Source organism: Notamacropus eugenii, chromosome 4 (genome assembly GCF_028372415.1).
Source record: "Notamacropus eugenii isolate mMacEug1 chromosome 4, mMacEug1.pri_v2, whole genome shotgun sequence".
Taxonomy (NCBI): Eukaryota; Metazoa; Chordata; class Mammalia; order Diprotodontia; family Macropodidae; genus Notamacropus; species Notamacropus eugenii.
This window is the reverse complement of record NC_092875.1, coordinates 261,605,525-261,633,436: the sequence shown is the minus strand read 5'-3', so window position 1 is coordinate 261,633,436 and position 27,912 is coordinate 261,605,525. Positions and strand designations below refer to the sequence as shown.

The following is a 27,912-nucleotide window of genomic DNA, read 5'->3' as shown; positions in this document are numbered from 1 at the left end:
TACTGTAGATTTGTAGCGCCAACCTGATATTCACAGTGCCTACAGCTATGAATATCCCTGCATAATTCTGAATTGCAAAATATAACAGACTCTCCACATGGAAGGCAGAACTAAAACATTTATTTAAACACCAGAAAGCTGAATTCCAACACCAAAAAGGCAAATCCATCACAGCACCAAAGAAATCTATACACAATAACAATGCAGGAGACACCACCATCCCCAAGCCTTCCTCTGGTTAGGGCCTTCCCACAAACAAACACTCAGAGCTGGCTGTGTACTTCCTCTCTCTCTCTCAGCTCTAAGTACTCTATCCAACTTCTCAGTTCTACTCATGGAAAGCTCCTCCTACTACAGACTCATGTGACTCAGGCTTCCATGTGACTCAAGCAGGTCACATGGGCTTATTAATAGATAGGAAAGGTCTTCTGATTATGCAAAAATAGATTAACAGTACAATAATTCATTTTCTGTGCTACTTCAATGAAAGTGAGTTTTAAAATTTCCCTTTGGGTTTATAACCTCTTATTCTTTTATCTTTCCTTCTGCCTCCCTCCTAAACTTGTCTTCCTAACCATCACCACCAAGCCCTCCAGTGGAGAGACATCATGTTTACCCAATTCATCACACCTGATTTGGCCTTACTTTTCTACCATCACAGTCATTACTTCCCAGTTAATCAGTTAATTCCTTTATTATTGAATCCCTTGCCAAATCACAGTCCCCCACTTGCCAAACTCTAACTCCGGTTTTACCTTCAACATCTTCCTTTACTACTACTCTCTCTAACAAGGGTCTACTACATATTGATGATATTTCACTATTGCTCATCAATCTTTTCATTCTTCTCTGAATGATTCTCTATAACATTCAGGTGCTATATCCTACATGATACCTTTGATATCTCTTAGCTAAAAGAATTCTCTCTCCCCCTAAAAACTCAGATTCTTCTATTTGACCTTCCCTATGCACTTAACCATTTTCTAACTTATAGTTATTGGTGTACATCTTATTTTCATGCTGCTATATTGTTAGCTCTTTTAGGGCAGAGATTAACATTTTTTCATCTTTATATTCCCAATACTTGGCACAATGCCTCAAATGTAATAGGTAATTCAGAAATAGGCATTGAACTGAATCAAGTACAATCTAATGGGGGGAATCATAGAGACATTACTTAACTCTCATATAAAAATAATGTGAATACAAAAGATAAGTACAAAATGTTATAAAAAGTTGGAAGTGGAAGAAATCTTCTCTGTAGGACAGCTAGGTGGTACAGGGAAAGAGCAGAGTCAGGAGGAACTGAGTTTCAAATCTGACCTCATACTCAAAGGTATGTGACCTTGGACAAGTCAGTTAGCCCTGTTTGCCTCAGTTCCTCATCTGTAAAATGAGCTGGAGAAGGAAATGGTAAACTATGCTAGTGTCTTTGCCAAGAAAACTCCCAAATGGGATCTTGGAAAGTTGAACACAACTGATTTGAATAGATACCTTACTTTCATTTCCACTGAACTGTTCAAACAATTCCCTCAAGGTCTTCTGGAAAGCCAGAGTAAGGCTTTGGCTTATCAGTCCCTCATAATCATCTTCTCTGAGAAGGGCATAGTTAGAAAAATCTCCTCCTATTTCCAATCAGCTTTGATTGAGGGACTCAGGAGCTACCAGCCTCTTCAAGTTAGGAGACTGCCTTAAGGCTAGAAACATCAATCTCAGGATAAATGTTTAATCACTTAAGCTCAGGTAAACAAAAAATAATAAGAGGCAACCAGGAGACTAAGGTTCAGGCTCAGGCTTATCATGGCAACTCATGGATACTCTGCCACCATCACTTACTAGGAGGTGATAGGAGCTCCTCTTGCCTACTTCCCCACCTCACAGAGAATCCCACAGAAATTTCTACCCCACATATTCTAGAAAAAGGAAGGAAAAAAGAGCTGACATTCTCTCTTTAGTAGGGATGGCCTTATTTTCTCAATGCTCCCAAAACTATAAGCAATTACTTAGTATAGAGTTACAGGCTGTATGGCCCCTGGGACATGTCCTATCATTTGGCAGATCAAAGGGCTCACTCATATCTTTACCCCAGTTGTGTACCTTTACTGTACCTAAAATGAATACATTGGATGACCCACCTTAGGCAGAAATATTGGATCAAGTATGATAAAATGAAATTCCTAGTCTTTAAAAAATACTACACTTAGGTTCAAAGAAAACCTCTACACAAGTATAGGATAAAAAATAATTCATGTGAAAAAAAGCAGGAGTTCTAGTGATTTACAAGTTCAGTATCAGCCAGTAGTGTGATGTAGCTGCAACAAAAGCTAATTACATCTTAGGTTACATTCACAGAAGCACAGTATCCAGAATGAGAGAGATTACAGTCATCTTTTACCTTGCTTCGACAAAACTATACTTGATGGTTTTTGTTCACTTTAGAGCATCGTGTTTTAGAAAGAAAGTTGGGAGGCAGAGGACTGCAGTCAAGATAATTCTTAACATCATGTCATGTAAAGATTGGTAGAAGAAACTGGGGAACTTAACCTAAAGACTTATGGACAATGTGATACTGTCTTCATGTGAAAAAGGGAGAGGCTTTTTCTCCTTGGTCTCAAAGGCAGACTACAAGTAATTAGTGAAAGGCAAGTTTGGACTCTTAAAATTTTTCTAACAAATTAAATTAAAAATTTTCTATGCTATGTAAAAAAAAGTAAAATCAGAATGGACTGATCTACAAATTAGGTATTCCTCATCACTGTAGGTATTCAAGTGGAGTGTAGATGACCACTTTGTAATGGCGTGTTATAGCAAAGATTTCTGCCCAGTTATAGATTAAACCTTTGGTGTGCTTTCTAACCAAGATTTTATGCTTCTATGATTATACAGTTAATCAATGTAAGATGGACTAGTAGGAAGAGAGAATGGAAACAAGTAGACATATTAAGTAACAATTGTAGCATTAGCAGTTCCCATTTATACAATGCTTTAAGGATCTTAAAGTGTTTTCCTCAGTTACCTTGTGGAGTGGGAAAGGCAAAGGAATAAGCATTTATTAAGCACCTACTATGTGCCAGGTAATTTGATAAGTACTTTGCAAATATCTCTTTCCATGTAGAAGAAATATTATTCCCATTTTATAGATGAGGGAATTAATTGATGTTCAGAGAGGCATACCATGGAAAGAACAATTAATTTGAACCTGGGTTCAAATCCTTCCACTACCACTAGCAGCCTGTGTGACATTGGGCAAATTACTTCTTTTGTTTCAATTTTCTTATCTGTAAATTGAGAAAGTCGAACTAGCTGGCTTCTGAGGTCCATTCCATATTTCTGTGATCCTCTCACCTTTCCAAGATATCCCCTTTCGAATACCATATTGCTTTCTCAGTGTCTTAGGTGAAAGAAGTTGTAGTAGTAGGAATGTAGAGGTAGGTGTGCCTGCCAGTAGGTCTCTTCAGATAGCTAATTGTAATGGAAATAACAGTAAAGGTGTAGAGATAGGAAACAATGCAGCATAACTCCTTTACACAACCTCCTCTTATCTAGATCTAGAAAATGAACTAGTCTGAGTCCTAATGGGGAAATCCAGAAAAAAAAAAATCACAGTGAATTCTGCTTGGCATAGGGAGTCAGTCAGGGAGGTCTTTGGACACTGGAGATGGGGTCAACCCAGGAACACACTGGCCTCAGAGTACTCTAGCACCTCGGAGGGGTGTAAATCAGACCACGAAGAGATCTCAGACCCATATGGGTTTGGCTCAGGCTGCAGGGATAGATACCAACTGGCACCTTTGTCACCTGCTACTTAGTCCCAAGTTGCAGATTGAATGTGAGAAAGGGACCTTCGAAGGGCAGTGACCTGTTGTTTCTGAGTAGAGAGGCCCAGTTCAGAGGGTGCCAGCTGTAGCAGCAGCAGCAGCCAGGCTCAGACCTCTGATTCAAAGCAGAATCTCATTTTCAAGATCTAACTCACCCTGCAGAAGAACAACCAGGACAGGAGCCCCTGGGGACCTCCAGGTCAAAGGGAAACCTACAGTTCATCCACTCTGAACAACAGAGCTTTCCCGCAGGCTGATATGGGTGGAATTCACTAGGATTCTACTATTGTTCTGACTGAAACCCAGGTCAGGAATTTGCAGAGCTCATACCAGGGAGACAGCAATCAGATTTTGCCCTGAATCAGACCAGTCTGGGATCACTGTAAGCTTTCAGACCTCCAGCATGTTCCTGAGGTCCTGGAATAACATTACATTCAATATCCCTCTCAAAACAGCAACAGGGCAAGCCCAGACCCTCTGTAGAGCCTAACATCAAGTTGTTGGAAGCCTGAGCAAACAAACAAACACAGAGAAGCCCAATATAATGAGCTATTTATTATTGCAGGGATACTCAAGACACAACTGCAGAAAAAAAGAATGACTCCAAAACATCTGTTAGCATTGTCCCAAAGAGAAATACAGCATGGGCACAAATTCAACTAGAATTCCTGGAAAAGAAGAAGCAAGAATTTATTTGTTTATTTGTTTGTTTATTTATTCATTTTTATTTATTTTCGCAAGTGGAATGAGAGTTCTTAAGGAAAAGTTGGAAAAAGAAATAGGAACTATGGAAGGAAGATTTGCAATGGGAATTAATAGCTTGGCACAAGAAGTACAAAACTTTACCCAAGCAAAAAGCCCCCCCCCAAATTCTGATGGACCAAGTAAAAGCAAATGACTCCATGAGGAAACAAGAAATATTTTTAAAATTTTATTTTTAATTTATGGAATAAAACAAACATTTTCATAGTTCTCTTGATTCTGTTCATTTCACTCTTCATTATTTAGTGCAAGAAATATTTTTTAAAAGCCAAAAGACTAAAAAAATAAACTGAAGAAAATATAAGATGTCTCACAATGAAAACAACTAATCTGGAAAATAGATCAAGGAGAAAAAAATTAAGAATTGTTGAATGCCATGACCAGAAATGGAGCCTAGATAGTCAGCCTATTTCAGGAAATTTTAAAATGAAATTGTCCAGATCTCTTAGAACCAGAGGGGAAAGGGAAAATAGGAAGAATCTATTGGTCACCTTCTAGAAAAAAAACCCCAAAATGAAAACTCCAAGCAACACCATAGCCAAAATTCAGAGCTTCTAGGTCAAAGAAAAAAATATTGCAAACAGCAAGAGCAAATGAAGTACTGTCACAATCAGGATCATACATGATTTAGCAGCTACCACCATAACAAATGGAGAACTCAGATTATGACATTATAGAAGATAAAATATATGGATTTACAGCCAAGAAAAACTTACTCAGCAAAACTGAGTATAATTTGATAGGAGCAATAATGGATCTTTAATGAAACAAAGCACTTCCAAATATTCATGATGAAAAGACCAGAACTGTGGAGAAACTTTGGAGTACAAATACAGGAATGAAGAGAAACATAAAAAAGGTAAACATGAATGAACATGAATAAAGCAGTAAACAAGGATAAACTGCTAATATTCAAGCTTGGGGAGAAGATACCATCCACTCTGAACTATATCATCATTAGGGTTCATAGAGTGAATCCAAGTAGACAAAGTCTGGAAGTGGTCCTGTTAGGAATTGATGATCTTAAGAAGAGAATGGAAAGAAAAGAGGAATACACTGGAGAAGGAGGGAAGGGAAAGGAAGCTTAGGGGACATTATCTCACATAATGAGAGTGCACAAGTAGACATCTATATTAACATGGAAGGTAGAGGTAGTTGGCAAAGACTTGAATTTCATTCTTCTGAACTGGTCAAAAGAAGGAAGACTACAAACAGAGTTGGGTACAAGTATGCATTTCACTCAACTATGAAATAGGAGGGAAAGAAGGGTAGGAGGAGTGGGGGAATTAAAATGAAAGTAGATTAAAGGAGAGATTAGTCCGAAGCAAAACAAATTCTATGAATGTACAAAAATATTTATAGCTTTTTTGAGATGGTAAAGAATGGGTATTTGAGGGAGTGGCCATAAATTGGGGAATGGATGAACAAGTTATGGTATTTGGAAGTGTTGGAGTACTATTGTTCTGAACTCTTACCAGTGAAATAACCAACCATACTTCCTACCTTCTTATAATGAGGTGAAGGACTCAGAATGCAGATTGAGAAATATTTTTAAGCCATGGCCAGTATGGATACTTGTTTTTATTGACTATACATGTATGTAATGGGTTTTGGCATGTGTGTGTTTGTATGTATGTGTGTGTATTCTTGATGTATGTGGGGGTTCTGGGACAGAGGTGGGGAGGGATGAGTGAGGTCAGTTTTAGTTGATTAAAGCATAATATGTATTTTAAAAACTTGGGAATTTTGATCAACTTAATAACCAATCACAATTCCTAAGGATTATTGATGAAACATGCTGCCTTCCTCCTCAAAGAGAGATGATGGATTCAGAATGCAGACTGAGACATAGGGTTTTTTTTATAGATATAGTCAATGAGAAATTTTGTTTTGTTTGACCTCATGTACTGACAATAGGAATTTTGTTTTTCTTGTTTTCTGAAGGTGGGTTGGGGGGTAAATGGGAGTAACAGAAGGCTGATCTGTTTGAAAATAAAATTTATAAAAGAAGAAAGAAAAAAAAAACTCTGTAGTGGAAGACTAAAGACCTATGTTAGCAGAGCTGTACTTAGGAAGGTTTTCATGGAGGTAAAACAATTGAATAATTTGTTCAAGGTCCCATAGCTAGTAAATCCTAGAATTGGAATTTGATCAAAGTCTTTTGTATCTAAATACAGTGAATGAAGGGATAAAAAAGCATTTATTAATGTGCTAAGCACTGGGTATACAAATACAAAAAGCAAAAGAGCCCCACCCATCAAGAAGTTTTCATTCAACAGAGGAAGACAGTACATATAGGAGAGTGATGGCCCTGGAAGGAAGTATTGGTCAGGGAAATTAGAGTGATTGTGAGTGAAGCAGTAGGGTAATCTATTGGCACATTCTTTGTAGGAACGGTATCATTGATTTAATTACTGTGGAATTGATTGTGTGACAAGGGAGATATTGGCACAGGACCACTGAGCATGGCGTGCCCACATCAGAGAAGGTGCTGTGCTCTCTGAGCAAAGCAGAACTAAAACAACTCAAAGGAAATGCAGGCTATGCAAATGTACAGTATCCACCCCAAATGTTCATGCGGACTATTTGTGCCCAACCTGTGATAGAGCATTTCGAGTTCATATTGGTCTGATCAGCCACAGTCAGATACATTGAAACTTGACTTCTAGCATACTGATGTCATTTTGGTCCTCTTTGACAACAAAGGACAACAACCAACCAACCAACTGTTCCTGAAGCTAGAGGTAGAAAATAGGTGGTCAAAAGGTCAATGCAGGGGGCTGTAGAATGAACATGAAAGGGGAGCAATGTGGTGGACTGGTCTAGTTTTAGTGAATGTTTACCAATCAGAAACCCAGGGCCGCAGGGCAAGAGTTTGAGTGCAAGGTTGGAGGTGGAGGCTGGAGAGCAGGATATGCCATAAAGGTACAGGTCTTCAGTGGACTACTATGCCACAATGATTTATTTTACAAATTTGGAACTTGGGGCTCAGGTTTGGAATGATGGGACTAGCATTTCACATCTAACAAGGGTTAGAACCAAGAAGGTAGTTATTTTTTATTACAATTAATCCTCAACTTTCATGGGGATAATGTTGCTAGAAAGCAGCATGAAAGTCATAAAATGTCAATATTGATACATTGAACCTATGGGAAATAGGAGATTAGGTTCCCATGATGACCAAAACCTGAAATCTTTCACTGGAGATTGATGAAAATATACTTTTCTACATGTAATTCTTTATAACAAAACATTAATTCTGATAATATGCACTTTTCCCAAAATAGTAACCATAAAATGACCCATAAAATACAATATACAAAATAAAATTAGTAAAATGAAAACATTTTAACTCACTAGTAATTCCCTAGAATTCTATGACTTTTTGTGCTAGCACATCAATTAAAAAATTGCCTCCAGACAATATTCACTTTTCTTAACACATGAATTCCATAGTACTATGAATACTATATAGCAAATAAAATTCTTAAAACTTTTTTTAACCTAAATTTTGCCTTCTGCTGTGTGGCAGTGTGAAGGTATTGTACTTTATACTATGCTGTTCTAAACCTGTCTACCTTGGCCACCCTTTGAAAATCAAAGAAGAGGTTGCTGGGATTTTTATCACTGCTGTTGGAAGATGCCAAGACTGACCAGGTCTCAACATCACCATGCCATCAGCCTCTTCTGAAGCTCAGGAGAAACTTCCACAATTTTAGTGGATACTTCAGATTATTTGAGCTTTCAAAGCTATTGACCTAGTCAACAGCCTGGGAGGGAGGGAGAGGAGAGAAGCTTAATTCTTGTGTTTCTCTGCTTTGACCATGGACACTTCCTTCTGAGAGTCATTTATCTATGTATTTGACTACCACCTGACTCTCTCCTGCTGGAATGCAAATTGTCTGTGATTGTTATACATAGATCCAGCCAGATGTGTGTCTGATTTTCTTCAGTTAATCACAAAATCTTTCCTATGTGTCATTATCTAGTTTTAGGACCAGTCAGTCAGTCAAAAAGCAATTCTTAAAGTGGTTATTAATCCAGGTACTATGCTAAAGCAGCATACTACTCTCATATTGATAAAAGAACAGTCCTTACCTAATTTATACCTTTGAATGATTGATTTATTCAATTGACAAATCTTGTACTTCCATGATTATTGGGATGGAATGGATCTTCACCCTTACATAAGAATTGAAATTAGGATGTTTAGTGTGAAAAAGAGAAAACTCAGGAAGAACATAATAACTTTCTTTAAATATTTGTAGAATTGTCACATGGAAGAGGGATTAGACAAGTTATATTTGTTACCACAAGGCAAAATTAAGAGCAATGGGAGGAGGGTGCAGACTTAAATTTAGGCTTGATATAAGGATAAACTCCCTAACTATTATGGCTGTTAAAAAGTGAAACAAGCTGCCTTTGGAGATTGTGTTTCCCCTTATTAGGGTTTTTTCAAGGAGAGGCTGAATGACAAATTGTGTGAATTGTTATAGGGGCAATTCTTTTGGGGTTTGGATTGGAGTAAATGCAGCCTTTCTCCATTGCTTATCCTATTGTTAAAATTTCAATTGAATATTTACTTTATGAATTATAAGTCTTTTCTCCCATATCAATGAAAAAATATATGCTAGCTCAATAAGTAGTATTCACTCTCTTTTAATATTCCTTTATTTTTCTGTACTTATTATACATATATTTGTTGCTGTATTTTGTCTTTACACAGAAGTCATTTTGGGGAAAGAAAGGATATGAGCTCTTTCCTCTCCAGTTTGAACTTTTCCTTGTGACAAAGAAAACCAATTAGTAAAAACATTCATAGAGTCAACAAATCTGAATAAGTATATAGCATTCTATTCTAATAGTCTTCCACTTCTCTGCTATGATGAGGGAATAACATCTTGCTCTTTGTTCTTCAGGACTTTAAAATTGTTCATTTACTCAAAGTTGTGATCTTTTTGTTTACATTGTCGTAACTAGTGTCTATATTTTTATTTTGGTTCTATTTTATGTCATTTTTTTGGAGGGGGGAAGGCAAGACAAATTGGGGTTAAGTGACTTGCCCAAGGTCACACAGATAGTGTGTCAAATGTCAGAGGCTGGATTTGAACTTAGGTCCTCTTGACTCCAGAGCGGGTGCTCTATTCACTTGCACCACTTAGCTGCCCTGGTTCTGTTTATTTCAATATGAATCAATTTTACATATATATATATGTATATATATATATATATATACATATATATATATGTAAAATTGATTCATATATTCTTTCTCAATTTCTTGCTATATAATAATGCTCCATTACAATATCATATTTTTTTCAATCATTTCCGGATTAATTTGTTTCCAGTTCTTTGGTGTCAAAAAGGGTGCCACTATGAATATTTTGGAATATATTGGATCCTTAATTATATCTTTGATTTCCTTGGTATATGCTCACAGTCATTAATGGATTCTCTTGGTGAAAGGGTAGGGAAAATTTAGTTGCATTTATTGTGTCATTTTAAATTGATATGTAGCATGGATGGATCAATTTAAAGTTCTACCAATAGTATATTAGTTTACCTATTTTCCCACAGCTGTTCCAACATTGTTCATTTTGGTAATTTATTTTTCACAATTTCCATCTTGTGGGGTGAAACTTCATAGTGGTCTTAATTTTTATTTCTCTTTGTCTTAATAATTTGGAGCATGCTTTCATATGATAATTTGTCATTTGAATGTTTCTTTTAACCATTGACCACTTCCATATTTCAGAAATGATTTTTGAGTATACGCACACACACACATATACATATTCCATTTGTGTCTTGAATATCACATTTTGTTCTAATATTTGAAGCATTTTTTTCCACTCTGTTGCTTCTCTTCTTATTCCTCTCTTCATTTATTTTATTCCTGAAAAAATAATTTAAGTGTTTTATAGTTATTTTAGAAATAAGTCTTGCCTGTGTCTTTATAGATTAATGCTATATATGTTATGCATTTCCTAGGTATTTTGGATGGATCTTTTTTGTTTTCAGTTTTCCTTTTTTATGTTAATACACTATAAGAACACTGATCATTTTATTGGATTTATTTTGTATCCTGCTACCTTACTACAGCTAATAAGAGTCTAAATTTGTATCTTCACTGGTTGTCTGGATTTTCTTAATAAAGTGTGATATCACAAAATGAGGATAAATTTTGACTCTTTGTCAGTATTAATACTTTTAATTTCTTTCTATGGCCTTATTGTTATCACTTTTCTAGAACTATGTCAACTAAGAGGAGGGAAAGGGACATCCTTGTTTTATCCCTTTTTGCATTAAGAAAACTTTTAGTATTTCTTCATCACAAATAATGTTGATTCCCGATTTTAATTATGTGCTTTTGATCATATTAACAAAAGGTTGTTACATGCCTGTGCTTCCTAGGATTTTTAACATAAATAAGTGCTGAAGTTTGTCAAAGGCTTTTTCTGCACAGGAAATGATCATGTAGTTTTTGTTATCTTTATTGTTTCTATAATGTTAATAGGTTGCATAATAGAGCACAATCTTTGTATCCCTATTCTAAATCTGACTTGGTCATAATGATTTATTTTTGGAATATATTTATATATTCTCCTAAAGATGATTTCATTCTCCCACCCCATATTACATTCATTAAAAAGATTTGTCTATCATTTTCTTTGCCTGTTCTCTCTCCATGACTTAGGTATCAGGACCACCATGGATTTTTTAAAGGAGTTTTGTAGAATATCTCTTATTTTATTTTAAATCATAAATTTTGCAGCATAGGTATTGTTTTTTAAATATTTGATATAATTTACATATGACTCCAATATATCTCTGGGTATTTCTCCTCCTTTCTTAGTTCACTTAGGACTTTTGCTAAATTTTGTTTTCAGAGATTTGGATGTTTATGATCTTTACTTCTTGTTTTGTTCATTTGGACAATATCTTTTGAACTTTAAACTTTGCTGGCATATAACTGTATATAGTAGTTCCTGATAATTCTTTTCATTCAAAACATTTCTTATCCTAAAGCTAACTCTTTTAATATTACTGCTGATTTCATTCTCTTCTACCTCCTTTATGACTTTGCTCCATCAGTCATCCCCTATTTCCCATATATCTTTGATAATTCCTTTACTGACCTTTTTCCTTTCCTTGTCCTAAAAAAAAGATAGGAAAGCAAATAAAACAAAAGAAAGCCTTTTCTTGACCATGACACTCAATTAAGCAAGTGATCTCTATTTTTCCCTTCATCCAATTCTCACCTGTGGATTAAAGAAACTGTAATATACACAGTGGCCATATCCTGGTAAACCATCTTCGCAGATGGGTTAACTCAGGTTGAGAGTAACAGATGGACCTCAAACCCATCTAGTGGAATGGGTGAATGAGAATAATTTGTTCCAACAGCTATGAAGGTGACTGAAGCAGGCACTGTGGAATGCTTAGAGCTTGGTCACATGTGAAAGATGCCAAGTTCATCCACTGCATCCTGGATCATCACCAGTCATTTTGACTATGAAAAAGAGTGAAAGTGACAACTTTGTGCCACTCTGCTTCACCTAAATGCAATTCACAAGACTGTCAAGATATCAATCTTGATGTCATTGATCTTCTTAGAAACTGAGGGATGAGAGAAGTAAACCATTTTCTTTTTTTGTTTTGTTTTGTTTCTTTCTCATGGCTTCTCTCATTCATTACAATTCTTCCATGCAATATGACTAATGTAAAAATGTGTTTAATAGGAAAGGTTATGTAGAGCCTATATCAGATTGCATGCCATCTTGGAGAGAGAGAGAGAGAGAGAAGAGAGAGAGAGAGAGAGAGAGAGAGAGAGAGAGAGAGAGAGAGAGAGAGAGAGAGAGAGAGAGAGAGAGAAAGAGAGAGAGAGAGAGAGAAAATTTAAAACTTATGGAAGTGAATGTTGAAAACTAAAAATAAATAAATTATAAAAAAGAAAAAGAAAATGAAGGGCGGGCAACAATGAGAATCTAACAAAGCATTGACTAAATTACCCAAATCTAGTTCCTCAAAGTCTCTATAATGCTTAGCCCTTTGCAGTCCAGTGCCCTTCCCTAACTGTTCTGAAATAGCTCTCTTAAAGCCTGCTAATAACCACATTGCTAATTCCTATGATCCTATTTTTCCCTGTCCTTATTTTCCTTATTATTTCCTGTCCTCTCTATGGCATATTATACAATGGATATCTCCTTTCCCCACCCTGGGTTCTGAGAAATACATTTCTGTTGGTTGACTCTGACCATTCCTTCTCTGTTTTCCTTTTTCTTCTTTTGTCTCCGACTTCCTATTTGTGGGTATATGTCAAGATGATAATCGAGGTATTCTTTTCTCTCTATTTTCTTGTTCTCAACTATTCTCCTGTCTTCAATTTTCATTTTATGCAGATGACTCTAAAATTAATATCTCTAATCCAAAACGTCTCATTCCTCTTTAGCCCTGTATTTCTAATTGTTGGGTAACTCAGTCTGGATATCTTGCCACCATCTCAAACTCAACACATCTAAAGTATTTTATTCCTTGCTTTCTCTCTTCCTGTGTCCAGTTAGTTGCTAAGTCCTGTCTTTTCTCTCATATACACCCTTTTCTCTTCTCTGACACTACCACCACCCTGGTGTACAACCTCATGCCTAGACTATTTCAAAATCATGCTGGTTTGTTTCCCTCCCTCAGGTTTCTCTCTCCTCCAGTCTGTTCTTCAGGTTGTCAAACTGATCTCTCTAGAGTGCAGTTCTGACCGTGTCACTCCCCTGTTTCAAAATCCTCCAGCATATTATCTGCAGGATCAAATATAAAATTTTCTGTTTGGCTTTTAAAGCCCTTCCTAATCTGGCTCTTTCCTTACCTTGTCAGTCTCTTTAACATTTCCCTCCCTTCCATTTACTCTGAGATCCAGGGTCACTAGCTTCTTTACTAGTCCTTGAACATAACACTAAATCTATCAACTCCATGACTTTTCACAGACTACCCTCCATGTCTGAAAGTCTCTCTCTTCATTTCCATTTTCTAACTCTTCTGGTGTCTTTCCAGACTCATCTAAAGTCCCACCTTTTTCCAAGAAACCTTTCCCACTCCTCTTTCATCTTAGTACGTTTCCTCTAAGATCATCTTCCACTTGTTTTGTCTATAACATTTTTGTATATAGTTGTTTGTATGGTGTTTCCACCTTTAGGCTATGAGCTCCTTGAGGGCAGGCACTGTCTTTTACCTCTTTATATATCTCCAAGCACTTAGGATAGTCCCTGACCCGCAGTAGGCACTTAATGAATGTTTATTAATTGATTGGAAATGTAGTACTTTTGAATTTCTGGAATTATTAGAAAGTTGCTTCTTTATATCAAGCTTAAATTTTCTTTTCACAGGCTCCATCCATAGCTTTTAGTTCTGCCATCTGGGATCAAACAAAACAGCTTCAACACCTTTTTCAGTGAGAGCTCTTCAGATATTTACAGATAGATATAATATTTACCTAAATCTTCTCTCCTGACAGTTAAATAGCTGATCCCAATAAGACATCAAATCAAGGCTACTGTAGAAAGGTCTTATATTCATCCTCTTCTGAAAAATCCAGCATATTAAAATGTGTCACACAGAAAAACACCATCCTCCAAATATCATCTGACCAGGGAAGAATGCAGTGCATTGTCATCTCCCTAGTCTTGAACTCTATCCTTTTCTTAATGCATCCCAGTATCACAGCAACTTTTTTGGGCACTGTATCAGTGTTGACTCTTGTTCAGCCGCTCCTTGCCCTCATTAGATTGTTAAATTCCTAAAAGTAGGCCCAGGGTCATATCTATTTTATATCTATATTTCATATCCCCAGCATTGTGCATAGTGGCTAAAACATAGTAGTTATGTAAATGATTTTCTTCAATTAATGAATGAATGATTTGGGAGCTTAGAGATTCCATTTCTAGTTTTTGTTCTATGGGTGACTAGCTGGGTCACTTATAATTCTCCACATGTCATTTTTGTCTTAGGCAAATCAGAAGGTTCAATTCAATTCAGTTCAACCTAGTTCAATTCACTTCAAAACCAAAAATTTCACATGAGCAAGTCACTGTGTTAGGAACTGAGGATACCCCCCAAAAAGGAATTGGTCCTTGTCTTCAAGGAATTTGCATTCCATTGGGGGTAGGGAGTTTTATGTGTCACGTACACAAACAAATACAAACTAAATGCATTTATATAAATTCATTTCAAGGGAGAGAAAGCACTAACATCTAATGGTATAAGGAAAGGCTTTGTGAAGGTGGTAGCATTGATTACTGAGGTTCTTTCCAGCTCTACAGTGCTATACTTTTTAATAGCTGATTGTTCTCAGGTCTACCCTGTTAGAAAGCAGAAAAGGTGCGAGACCTATGTCCTTCATGTGGTGTTTGACCATTTTAAAATTAGTAATCACATAGGCTTTATAGACAGCTTCAGAATGACTGAATTTTCCACAGTGAGCTTTATTTTGCATCATTTTGTGTTAAAATAGCCTCTTGCTAAAGTGTATAGCATTTTAGTGGTGGTTCTTGCTATTCAAGTCTACCTATTCATAGAATTGATTTTTTAATTCTAATCTTTAGAAGAATGATGGAGGAACATGCTATGAGATAGAGACTCTTGTCTTGGATGATGTGACCAATCGGGAAGAATCTGCCATCAGTATGAAGAGGATTGCATAAGCAGCAGGCAAAAGACAGGACAAAGAGCATAAATTGGTGGGAAAAGTAAAACCAGGAGGAGGCTTTTGAGACACTGAATCATAAAAAAAAATAAATTTCTTAAAGATTATTATATTTCTCATACTGCTTCAGATTTCTCAGGTCTTAACAAATATATGTTGAAGAAATTTCATTCAAACAGTTTTCTTAAAATTTCACCAAATTCATGGCTGGAAGATGTTTTTGTTATTCCAGAAATTATTCTAAGTCAATTAAAAATTTTGTTGCCCTTTGATTTTTGCATCACCAACATTTCTTCTTCCATATTGAACCATTCCTTGGAACAAAGAAAAACACTTAAGCAAAGCCAACCAAGACGGGGACTGTATTTGACAGGATAGACCATCCCAAGCCTGTAAGCCTCAGCTCTCTGTTGAGAGGAGGAAAGTATATATTCTATTATTTTTCCAGAGCTGAAATTGATTTTTTTCCTCTTACAGCCTCACCTGAGTTAGACTGCTTCTTAGTGTTGTTATTGCTTATATATTGTAATCACTAAGTATATTGTTCTCTTGGTTTGCTCTCATTTCGTATTCTACATCTTTCTCTGTCTTCTTCGTATTTGTCATTTCTTATGATGCTATACTATTATATTATGTTCACATACACAAATCATTCAGCCATGTCCCAATCTATGGGCATCCATTTTTTTTTGATTCCTAGTTATTTTTTTCTTACTACTATAAAGAGAGCTGCTATAAATATTTTATTATGTATAGATTTTTTTTGTCATTGATCTGAGATCACTGGGTCGGTTTATTAACTTTTTTGGTATAACTCTAAATGGATTTACAAATGATTAACTTAATCTATATTTCCACTAACAGTTTACTGTTATCTTATCTTCCCATAGACTTTCCAACATTGACCTGATTTAAAAAAATACCACCTTGTCAATTTTATATATGTGAGATGAACCTCAAAATTATTTTAATTTTCAACTTGGGGCAATTTTTCATGGGAATTACTGGAAATCACTAAAGACAATTGTTCCAAATCACCAATAATAAAATAAGTTAAAATTAACTTTAAGGCAAATTTAGAGATTTTTAAAAATATATACTATTAAAGGTATAAAATAGGAAATTCTGTTTCTTCACTGCCTTAAGATTTTTCTGTTTGCAATTTGCAGTGAAATATGACTTCAGAAGAGCCAAACCAAAGATCTTGAACCCCTCTTCCCCTCCTCCCTCTAATCCTCAATCAATTTCTCCTCTGCTTGGGTAATTTTCCAGTGTTACCTACTACCTTCTGGGGAAAGAGGACTTCTTTCGAAGGCAGTTAACTCTAAATTTGTTACTTTTCTTAGGACTTTTCTTGCAGTGTATATCCCTTCTCTTGTGTCCAATCCAGCACCATGTGCTCAGTTGATAAAAGCATACAAGTCATTTTACCTCAGCATAATGTGCTGAGTACAAAATGTACACTGAATACAAAATGTAAATTACAAGTGCAGTAAATACATGATTTCACGTTCCTAACTTCGGTTCACATAAATATACTCACAGATCTTACCTTTATTTTCAATTCTACTCCACAGTTTGATCATTTGAGACGTAAAGCCCTTACTCTAGGCTCCATACTTCTATTCCCTTTGTAACTACTTTAGCCTCAGCAGGAGCTGGCTACAGAAACTGAACTCCCCTCTTTTGTCAAGTTTTCCCTGGGTTACATTCCCAGAGAAGACAGAATAGTAATAGAATGATAATAATAAATAATGTTTATATGGTGCTTTAAGGCTTACAAAGCACCTTATCAATATTGTCTCTTTCCTCTCCCCCTTCCCCCACTAACTTTGGGAGTTAGGTGCTATTATTATCCCTATTTAACAGAAAAGGAAACTGAGACAGACATTAAGTTGCTTGCCCAGAATCATCCAGCCAGTGTCTGAGGCAGGAGGTGAACTCTGGTCTTCCAGACTCAAAGTCCACTACTCTATTCACTGAACTACCTAGATTGGAAAGAATGAATGTATTACCCTTCTGAGTTACAGTGAATTCTCAAAGTATACAGAATTACATGAATTATTATACATGAATTATTGAATGCTTAAATAAGCCCCAAAACTTCATATTGACAATGATTTCAGTTTTCTTTTTCTCCTAGAGTAATTACAGAATGATTAACAAATACAAAAATGGGTGGGTTTTGTTTTGTTTTGTTTGTTAATGTCTTTCTGCTTATGTCTACCCTAGAGTAAAAGTGCTAAGAATCAGGGAAATAATGATATGTAGAGTGTCAAAAAGCCTAGATAATTTACCAACTAGTTAATTGTTCTCAATATCTAAGGGTGATTTGTACCTTCACTCTGCAATAGCCACATGTTTCAGTTCAGTGGTGAAAGGTTTCTCAATCTCAAGATATCAGACAACTAAAGCTCATTTGGCTCAGGACTGAACATATGGTCAAGCAATATTTGTCCAGGTTTCATTTTGTTGGAATTGGCTTCTTAGTAACATGGACTTTGTTTATGATGAAAAGGAAGAATGACCATGCTGTCTAAGTAATTATAACTCTCCATTCAATGAAGAAGCAGAGGACTGGAATTCAGTATTATGTTGTCACCTGTAGTGAGAATACACACACACACACACACACACACATATAATGAACTGCCAAATAATAAAAAATACTGTTAATTGAAATTTATTTATATCAGGTCAGAGGACTAATATTTTCCTTCATTTCCTCCCAAATTTATTAATTTATATGCTTTTAGTTTTCAACATTCATTTCCATAAGTTTTAAATTTTCTTCCTTTCTTTCCTCCCTCCTCCCCCAAGATGGCATGAAGTCTTATGTGGTCTCTGTACATACATTCCTATTAAATACATTTACACACCAGTCATGATGCATAGAAGAATTATAACAAATGGGATAAATCATGAGAAAAACAAAACAAAACACAACAAAACATAACAAAAAAAATAGTCTGTTTCATTTTGTGTTCCACCTCCATAGTTTTTTCTCAGGATGTGGATGGCATTTTGCATCATGAGTCCTTTGGAAATGTTTTAGGTTCTTGCATTGCTGAGAAGGATTGAGTATATCAAAACCAGTCCTTGTACACTGTGGCTGTTACTGTGTATAATATTCTCCTGGTTCTCTTCACTTCACTCACCGTCAGATCATGTAAATCTTTCCAGATTTTCCCAGAGTTTACCTACTCATCACTTCTTATAGCATAATAGTCTTCCATTATATTCATGTGCCACAACTTTTTCAGCCATTCCCCAACTGATGGGTATCCTCTTGATTTTCAATTCTTGGCCACCACAAAAAGAGCTGTTATAAATATTTTTGTACATGGGGGTCCTTTTCCCATCTTTATGATCTCTTTGGGATATAGTCCTAGAAGTGATATTGCTAGGTGATAAGGGTATGTACCCTTTGGACATAGTTCCAAATTGCTTTATAGAATAATTGGATCCACTCACAGCTCCACCAACAATGAATCAGTGTTCCAGCTTTCCCACATCCTCTCCAACATTTATCATTTTCATGTTTTGTCATGTTAGCCAATCTGATAGGTGTGATATGATACCTCAGTGTTGTTTTGACTTGCGTCTCTCTAATCAATAGTGATTTAGAGTATTTTTTCATATGACTAAAGATAGTTTTAATTAATTTCTTTCTCTGAAAACTGCTTTTTCATATCCTTTGACCATTTATTAATTGGGGAATTACTTCTATTCTTGTGAATTTGACTCAGTTCTCTATGTATTTTAGAAATGAGGCCTTTGTCAGAAACACTAGTTGTAAAAATTTTTTCCAAGTTTTCTGCTTCCCTCCTAATCTTGGTTGCATTGGCTTTATTTGTGCAAAAACTTTTCAATTTAATGTAATCAAAATTATCCATTTTTCTTTTCATAATGTTCTCTAATATTTTCCTTTAGATGTGGTTTTTTGCCTGTCCTTGAAAAAATTCTTTGTTTACACTACCTAAAAAAAGGATTAGTGCTTTGTTTTTCTTTCATCTTAAAGAATGTCAGCAACTCTAACACCGAAGAATAAAATGCAGGATAAGGAATCTTGAAGACAAAAGCTTTATAATGATACCTATAATGATACATTTTTCATATAACAATCATGCATCCATTTAGTAATTAATGTCAGAATGTTAGAGCTTGAAATAACCTCAGAGACAACATAGTCCAACCTTCTTGTTTTATACTTAAAGAAAATGAGGCAAAGAAAGAGGTGACTTTCCCAAGTTACACAGGTGAAAAGTAACAGCGTTAGGAGTTATCTCTACCAAATCTGCCACCAATTGTACTTTTATCTCTCATACTCCCCTCCTCCACCAGTACAGTAAGTTGAATGACTTGACATTCCTTATAAATCTGTACTTTTTCCCATGTTTTTGTCTTTGTTCCTGACTGGAATGACTTTCATTTAATTTCCCTATATTAAATTCTACCTGTAATTCTATCCCAAATGAAATATCACTTTCTCCATGAAGCTTTTCCTGACTACCCCACCCCAAAAATGAACTCATCTTTCTCCATATCCAGAAGCAACCACTGTTCCTTGTATTAGACATTTCACATTATTTTCCTGTTCTAATAGAGCAAGTCTACTTGTTAATCCTCCTGACTTCACATAATTAATCTGCTAAAGGATGGAGAAGGATGACTGATGGTTGTGGGAGATCTAGATGCAAGCATAATCTACCATTTATCTATGGAGAGACCTTAATCTAGTCTGGCTGGGGGCAGTGTAGCGGAATGGGGTGGAACCTTGGAAGTCCTGAAATCAGGCTGCTTTTTTAAATGCCTGCTTTCCTTCTAATTGGCAACCTTTAGGGTCTATTTAACTTCTAGACCCTTTACTGAAATTGCTTGCCAGCATATCAATTATAGTAATTGTGGTGGTGATTTTCATGATTAGCATACACATCTTTTTTTACCCTAATAACTGAACTGAAATTATTCAGGTAGTAACTAATTTCATTCATTGATCCTGAACAAGTAGATTTAGACAGTGCTCTCATGCATTGTCTTTCTATTGAATTCCCCCATTGACTTTCAAAGAAAAATATAAAGCATCAAAGGTTTTTGATAAATGTCATATTCGATATTTTTGAGACAATTGTTTTGTTTTTTCTGCATGACAATTGCCAAGAAACTTTCCTTCACTGCTCTCACTAATGACTTACTACTTTGGATGGAAAAATTTGTCATTCTCTGCATCCGTTTTTTTCTTCACAATTGACATTGCATACTGTGATGTGCATTAACCCAACCTATTACCCTGACACAACCATAACTAGTTTGGGGGGGGGGGGCAGGAATGAGACTTCCAACAGTTCGGAGTAGGTGGGAGGTATGTGCTTCCATCCTGAAGCAACCCTGTTTGTGAGGCCCTCTCCTGCTATGAATGACTATATAGCATTGCTCCCCCTAGAACACCAGTGTCATGAAGCTGTTTTGGGTATCATCTCCTCCCCAACCCCCTCAAGAACTACAAGTTGAACCCTCAAGAGTGGACCATCTCTTCTCCCAGCACAACCGTATTCAGAATCAGAATTTCCTCTGTCCTTTTGGCTCCACATCAACCTCATTTGCCCTAGTCATAATTTTTTGCTATGGCTTTGTAAGCTGATCCCTTTTTCAGGAAGAGGTCAGAACACAGGGGGATGTAAGGAAATCTGAATTACTTTAGATCTTATGGTTCTTATGGACTAATTCTTCATTATTTGACTTCCTTATGGTATTCAGATCATACTTATAGTTATTTTTCAAACAGATTCTATACTGAGAGAGAGAATGATGTAATTCATAGTGCCAGATTTAGATTCAGGAAGACCTGAGTTTGAATTCTGCCTCTTACACTTAGGAACTGTGAAACCATGGTCGTCATATAACATCTTAAGGCCTCAGTATCTTCATCTATAAAATGGGTAATAGAACATGGAATACACAAACTATGGATTAATTGCAACACTCAAAGTGTATTAACACACTTTAGATACTTTAAAATGCTATATAAATGTCAATCATTATTATTCACAAGGAGGTGCTTGACAGGAATTTAGAATGAATCACAATTTTATTTTATCACAATGATATTAATATTCTTAAGGTATTTTGTACTGCTCATTTCACAGATAACAAAGACTGATTAATAGCATTAGATGTATTTTTATATTCAAGTGTCCTAATTTCCCAACATGAAAATTCCTTGTGAGTATAGACTTGAATTCTATTTGAACAGAGTTGACCATATGACATTGATAAGGTTAGTCTTTGCAGACCAAGTTTTGTTTTCCTCAGTACTTTCTATATGTTATGATTAGACCACTTTAATAAACAAACCATAGTTTGGAAACAGAATTTCCAATAGCCACACTGTATCTATTTGAATGATTATTAATAACACTAGCCACCAATGTGTTAAGTTCACGGTGGAGAAAATAATTTATCATAGAATCGTGACTATATTCACATTCTTAATTAATATTTTGTCTGGTTAATCAAATCCTTTTTTTTAAAGGATATATATCATGAGGGACTCTTTAAACCACAGGGTCACTTCATTCTGTCGATCCTATCACCACCATAGTTTAGGCCTTTATTACCTTTCTGTTTTACTATCATGGTAGACTCCTAACTGATCTGTCTCTAGTTCCTCTCTTTGCTCCAGTTTATCCTGCACATCACCTCTAAGTTAATGTTTCTGTGGTACAGTTTTATCATACCATTTCCCCGCTCAAAACCTTTCAGTAACTCAACATTGTCTGCTGAATGAAGTTGAAACTCTTAGCTTAGCATCCATGGTTCCAGTTGGTTCCAACCTAACTTTCTACATTTATTTTCACACATATACCCTTTTCTTCATCCTAACAACTTCCCACTATTCCCAGAACATGTTTTATAATGGCAAACATCACTTGTTCTGTATATCTTGTCTCTTCTACTAGATTATAAGTTCTACGAGAGCAAGAGTTTTCTTATTTATTGTTATATTCCTTGGAGTCCCAGGATAACATTCCTTAGATTTAATTGGACTATTTGTTGAATTAATAAACAATATACAAACTTCTGGAGCTGAGGGCTTATAAAGATATACCTAATATTTATTCACACTAATTAACTTATACCTAAAAAACTTTCTCTAGCAATTCTAAAAAGTTTTATAGTTGATTATATACACATCATGCAAAGAAATAAAATAAAAATAAAATGATAAAGTCCTGTTTGATGAAAGTAGTGGCTGTATTGAAGAAGAGGTGATTTTTTTCATGTCCTTAGGATTCTAAATGTAAGTGATAATAATGGTAGAGGTAGGAATCTTCATTTACTACATTAAGATAGTTGGCTTTGTAGTTTAAAAAATTGTCTAATCAGATTTTACTAAAGAAGATTGTTATATGCTTGTCAAAAGTTATTTATTCATCTTGCCTTCCTTATCTGTTTTCCAGGATGGAGTAGGAGTAGATGAGAAGCTGTCTTTAAGGCGAGTAGCTGTGGTTGAAGATTTCTTTGACATTATCTATTCCATGCATGTGGAAACAGGGCCTAATGGAGAACAAATCAGAAAACATGCTGGACAGAAGAGAACGTACAAAGCAGTAAGTAAAAGAAAAAAATCTGAAAATATCTTGTATATATTTATAAAGGATGTATTAAATATTTAAAACTTTATATCCATCATAAAGTAGGTTATAGCCAAAAAATATTTGCAACTTTAGCTATAAAATCTATGTTTTATATTATGTTCCTACAGGACATACGTTAAAATAGATATTATATACAGATGAAACCTGCTTATATTTCCCTGACATTCCAGCAAATATATTATTTTAATTCGGGAGTTTCAACAATGGCTATATATATAACCAAATGTGCAATTAACTATAACCAGAATCAGGTAACACTAGGATATATAACATTACTGGATATTATTTACATTTTAAAGTGACAACTTTTAATACCTTTACAACAAAAGAACATGTGAACAACATATTTAATATTATCTCAATTGAGCAGATAAACATTTTGTTTTTATGAAATTATAAATAATTTCTCTTATGGCATTTTTAGGTCCATCTAGACACTTTAATTTCAATATTTTATTTAATTAAGCTTTTTTGTTATAAAATTAAATTTAGCAAATTTACATCTTCTTATAAATATTTCACTGTCCTTTTTCAAAAGAGCTATTAAAGCATAAATCTGTGTGCTTGTAATGTGAAAAAAATACATTCCATGGACAAAATAGTGTTTGATTCATAACTAATGAGCCTTTGTTTTTGGCTACTGTTATCTTCATTATTTTCAACTATATTTGATACATGATATCAGCCTGGATGCATTTTTTCTTTACAGATACAGAAAAAAGTATGAAATGTTCAAAGTTTCAAATACAGGTACTTATGTTTGAAAATTAGCTACTCAGCATAAGAAATAGCTTCTTTTCCATAACTATTTTTTGCTGTATTGCTAGGGTCATATCAAATCTTTAGAGCTGCATAATAACCTTCAATATATGTTATAATTATTCCCATATCCCCATGGTTTTGTTTCCTGGCTGTTTCCAAATTGCATGGTAATTGGGCAGGCACTTTAGCAAGTTCTCTCACCTAATTCTGCCAAATAAACATCATTTTTACCTATCATCTTAGGATATTTTCTATCATTACTAATGATAATTGCCCAATTTTTTTTTAGCATTTTGATATGAACTAGTATTCACTGAACACACTAATTTTCACTTCTCCTTTAAGCCAGGCTTGAATTCCTGGTCATCACTAGAAAAGAGTAAATGCATTTATCTGCTAATCTCACTAACTATGCATTCTTTTATGGTATTTCACTTGTATGAAACAGATTTGTGAATTTTAAGTTTCAGTGAGACTTTTCATCAATGGAATACCAGAATATTGTATATTCAATTGAACTAAAAACTTGCCTTTTTTGCACAGCAGTATGTTATCCAGTATACAATATGTACTAAAAACAATTTTTACAGTTTAGTTTTTGAAATACCTTCATTAAAGACTTTTTATTATTAAAGTAATATAACAATAATATAGACCAGCATCTCTCTCTCTCTCTCTTTATGTAATTTTGTATTAGTTTTCTTACAGGATTATATGGAGAGAATCTGACCCATAGTCCATGCAAGATATCCATTTTAATTAGTTTATCATAATATTTCATTTTATATTAACTGTGTAAGAATATCATTTGCATTATTTTATTGGAGAAACAACTTGAGGAGTATAAGACGCATTTTAAGCTTGAGCTATTCCCTTATAAGAATGGATCTTGAATCCAATTCATATTTGAACCTCTCCCAACAGTCTCCCTTCACTTCTGTGCCTTTCCCAGTATACATTTATTCCTCCCCATAGCTAGTACTATCATCTTTCTAACATTGTCAAACTTCCTATTCCTTTGCTGTCTAGTAGGTTTATATTATATCTCCATAGTATAGGTTTTCTATTCCAAGTATCAACAATTAATTAAGGAAAAATAGTCACCTTCGCAAGCAAAATAATGTACATTCTACAAAGTGAAGTGTTCACTTAATAGACCATAAAACTATACAATTTTTCATAGGGCTGTTAAGGACTGTAATGAATCCAACCTGTTAAATATGTTATTTTCTCTAAGAATTGTCATCATTATAAAGGACATTCATGAAGTATACTGGATAGCTAAAATTTCTTTTTAATTTCAACACAGCATTCATTGAACATTCTCCATTATATTAATTATTTTCTTCTCCCCTTCATCCTTCCTCCTCCTTCTACCTCAACTAATTAAACCAAATACTCTTAATCACATGACTCATCACTGGTGTATTACGTTCATTCTTGGTATTATGGTCAATAGAGTCTACATTTTTGCCTGTCCAGTTGATATCTTGTCACTGGGAAGGAAATGGCTTTTTATGTTGGGTTAATATGGGGATACTATTTAGTTTTACATAGCTGCAAGATATCATTCCCTGAAATATCTAGGTGCTGCAGAGATTACACATATTTCAGTATGATCTAAATTTAGGTACCTACCTTCTATTTCACACAAACTTTTTGAAAATCCTCATAAAATGACACATTTTAGGAATAAAAAGGCTATCTGATCCATCTGGATTACATTTTCAATGTTTCATTCTGATATCCTCTTTTACTTTTGATGTGTATGTGTGTGAGTATATATGCTACTTATAAAATGGGTAAATACACAAACATATCACATGTAACGAACACCAGCACAGTCATCTTGATTGTCTCCAGTCTTGAAGGGGGAGCAGTAGTACAGATAGTTTAAAACTGCATTTAGGAACTATAAGACAAAACAAAACACTTGTTTAGAGGCTTGGAATGTGTTTTTATATCTAAAAGTGAATCTGGGAATTTTGATGATTTAGGATTTTATTTCAAAGAAAATAGTAAAGCCATAGTATCAAAATCTGTCCAAAGAGGAGCTATGATATTTTACAGTTTCCCAGTCCTTGTACTTACCAAATCTTCACTGCCATCAACAAATGCTAGAACTAGACCCCTTTCTCTTAGATCTCTTCCCCAGGTTTAGTAGATCTGGTTCCTGCAAAACTCCCTCTAGAACTGAGATTGTTTAAATATTTGAGTGTGAAAGGATGGCCCTGTTAAATGCAAAGTAAAAGTGGGTAAAGACAGTTGAACGAGTAATTAAGTAGAGTTGGTGCTGTCAAAAAAGAGAGCTGTATGCTTTGTTTCCCTAGCAAAGAACAAGTAACTAAGCAGATTATCACAGGTGAAAATAATATTTGCCATTGATAAGCCACAAATATGAACAAATGTGAATGATAAATCATATATTTGCTTAAGTGCAAAAGTGCTGATTAGGACACTGGTTCACTAAAGTAACAATCAACTACAGTGCATGGACGGACCAATGAAGCCATTTAAATAGCTGTGCCAACTGCTATTCCAGTTGCAGTCATCTATGTTACCATGACTCAAAGCTTAAAAGATAAGGGTAGTGCCAAACATTAACCCCTCACTCTTAGTGTAGTCAGGTGCCTTTGGTCTCTTGGAAAAATCCCAGTTTAGCCTAATTTCTGTCTAAGTGGAAATTGATGTTTTCCCTGAATTGCTGAATAGGAAAGTAGAAGTTCAAGTCTCATTGTTCCTGGAAGCCTTTGCTTTCTTCCAGAAGAAATTGAAGTATGTGCTAGGTCCAGCCTCTTCTCAGTCCACATTAAGAAGGCTTTCCCTGAAGAGTCAAGAGAGAGGACAGTGAGGTGGAATGATAAGGACATGGAAGATAAAAATTAGGGGGAAAAAGGATGTGTGTATGTTCATCCTTCGTTGCCGAAGAAGACCATACCATCAGAGAAATAATGACATGACTTGCATTTGACTTTGTTTTGAGTGAGGGAGGGCTGTGCAAGGTCACTAGCCTCACTTCTCCCCCAGAGCCATCTGAATCCAGTGACCAGATATTAATCAGGATGACTGGAGATGACCCAGGATGAGACAATTGGGATTGTGACTTGCCCAAAGGCACACAGCTAGTAAGTGTCAGGTGTCTGAGGTGAGATTTGAACTTAGTGCACTAGTGCTCTATCCACTGCACCACCTAGCTCTCCCTGGGGGAAGAAGGATACAAAGAAACAGAAGGAGGAAGGTATGGAATATGATATATTAAAAAGGACATAAAAAGGAAAGCAGGTGTTTCAAAGAAAAGAAATAAACATTGATGAAAATATGAAAAGTGGTAGTATAGAAGAAAGAGTGCATGAATATGAGTTCAGAAAAAAATGGAAGTTGGCTATAGTATTTCTGGGAGCTTTCATTTTAGGATTTCTTTTTGAAGATGCTAGAGTGAGAGCACTTAGGTTTCTCTACTGAATAAGAAGCAATGAATTCTAACTATAGTGGCAAATTGACAAAGTGGATCTACAGGGAACATTTTCAAAAATGTCTTCTTCTTGCTCTAATAATAAGTTAATCATTAACCTTTATTAAGGACCTATCATTCACTTGGCATTGTGCTAGTTTCTATCAGGTACCTCTCCATTAAAGGTAGCATATTGAAGTTTGATGAGTGGTTTATTGGTCAAAGGAGACATCAGCCAGAAGACTAGGATTGGAGAGAGAATGAGCCAGTTTGTGGAATAGCGAGTGATCATATATGTGTGGGAGATAGCCAGAAAGCTCAAATGAGAAAGAGACAACCAGTGGGCAAGAGAGAGGCACATGGGAGAATCAATTAATGCATAATTTTTATTTCACAGAAGCTCTTCTGAAGGTCTTAGAAGGAAGGATCTGAGGATCAAAATCAAATGATGAAAATGACAGCAGAGAAGTCAGAAAAAAATAACTGGGCATGAGAGGAGATAAGTAGAAAGGAGATAGACTGCTGAACTGGGAGTGTAGAAGACTTGGATTTGAGTTCTGCCTTTGGCAGTGTATTAGCCTAGGGAAGACATTTAATCTCCTTGAGTCTTAGTTTTCTCATATGTATAATGAGGACAAAAATAGCAACTACCTCTCAGGATTGTTGTGAGGATCAAATGAGATACTAAGAAGTGCTTTGCAAATCTTAAAGTGCTATATACATGAGAATAATTAGGATTTTTATTATTATTAAGATAGAGATATG

General features: G+C 35.3%; 1 protein-coding gene across 3 annotated transcripts in view; it reads left to right on the top strand.

Moving 5' to 3' along the window:
* The window catches only part of NOL4 (nucleolar protein 4), a 439,542-nt gene that overhangs the window by 64,180 nt on the left and 347,450 nt on the right, over positions 1 to 27,912 (top strand). For all 3 annotated transcript variants that reach the window (XM_072604514.1, XM_072604515.1, XM_072604513.1), the window contains exon 2: positions 22,737 to 22,886. In XM_072604514.1, the coding sequence (XP_072460615.1) occupies positions 22,737 to 22,886 (150 nt within the window). The remainder of the gene's footprint in view (positions 1 to 22,736; positions 22,887 to 27,912) is intronic.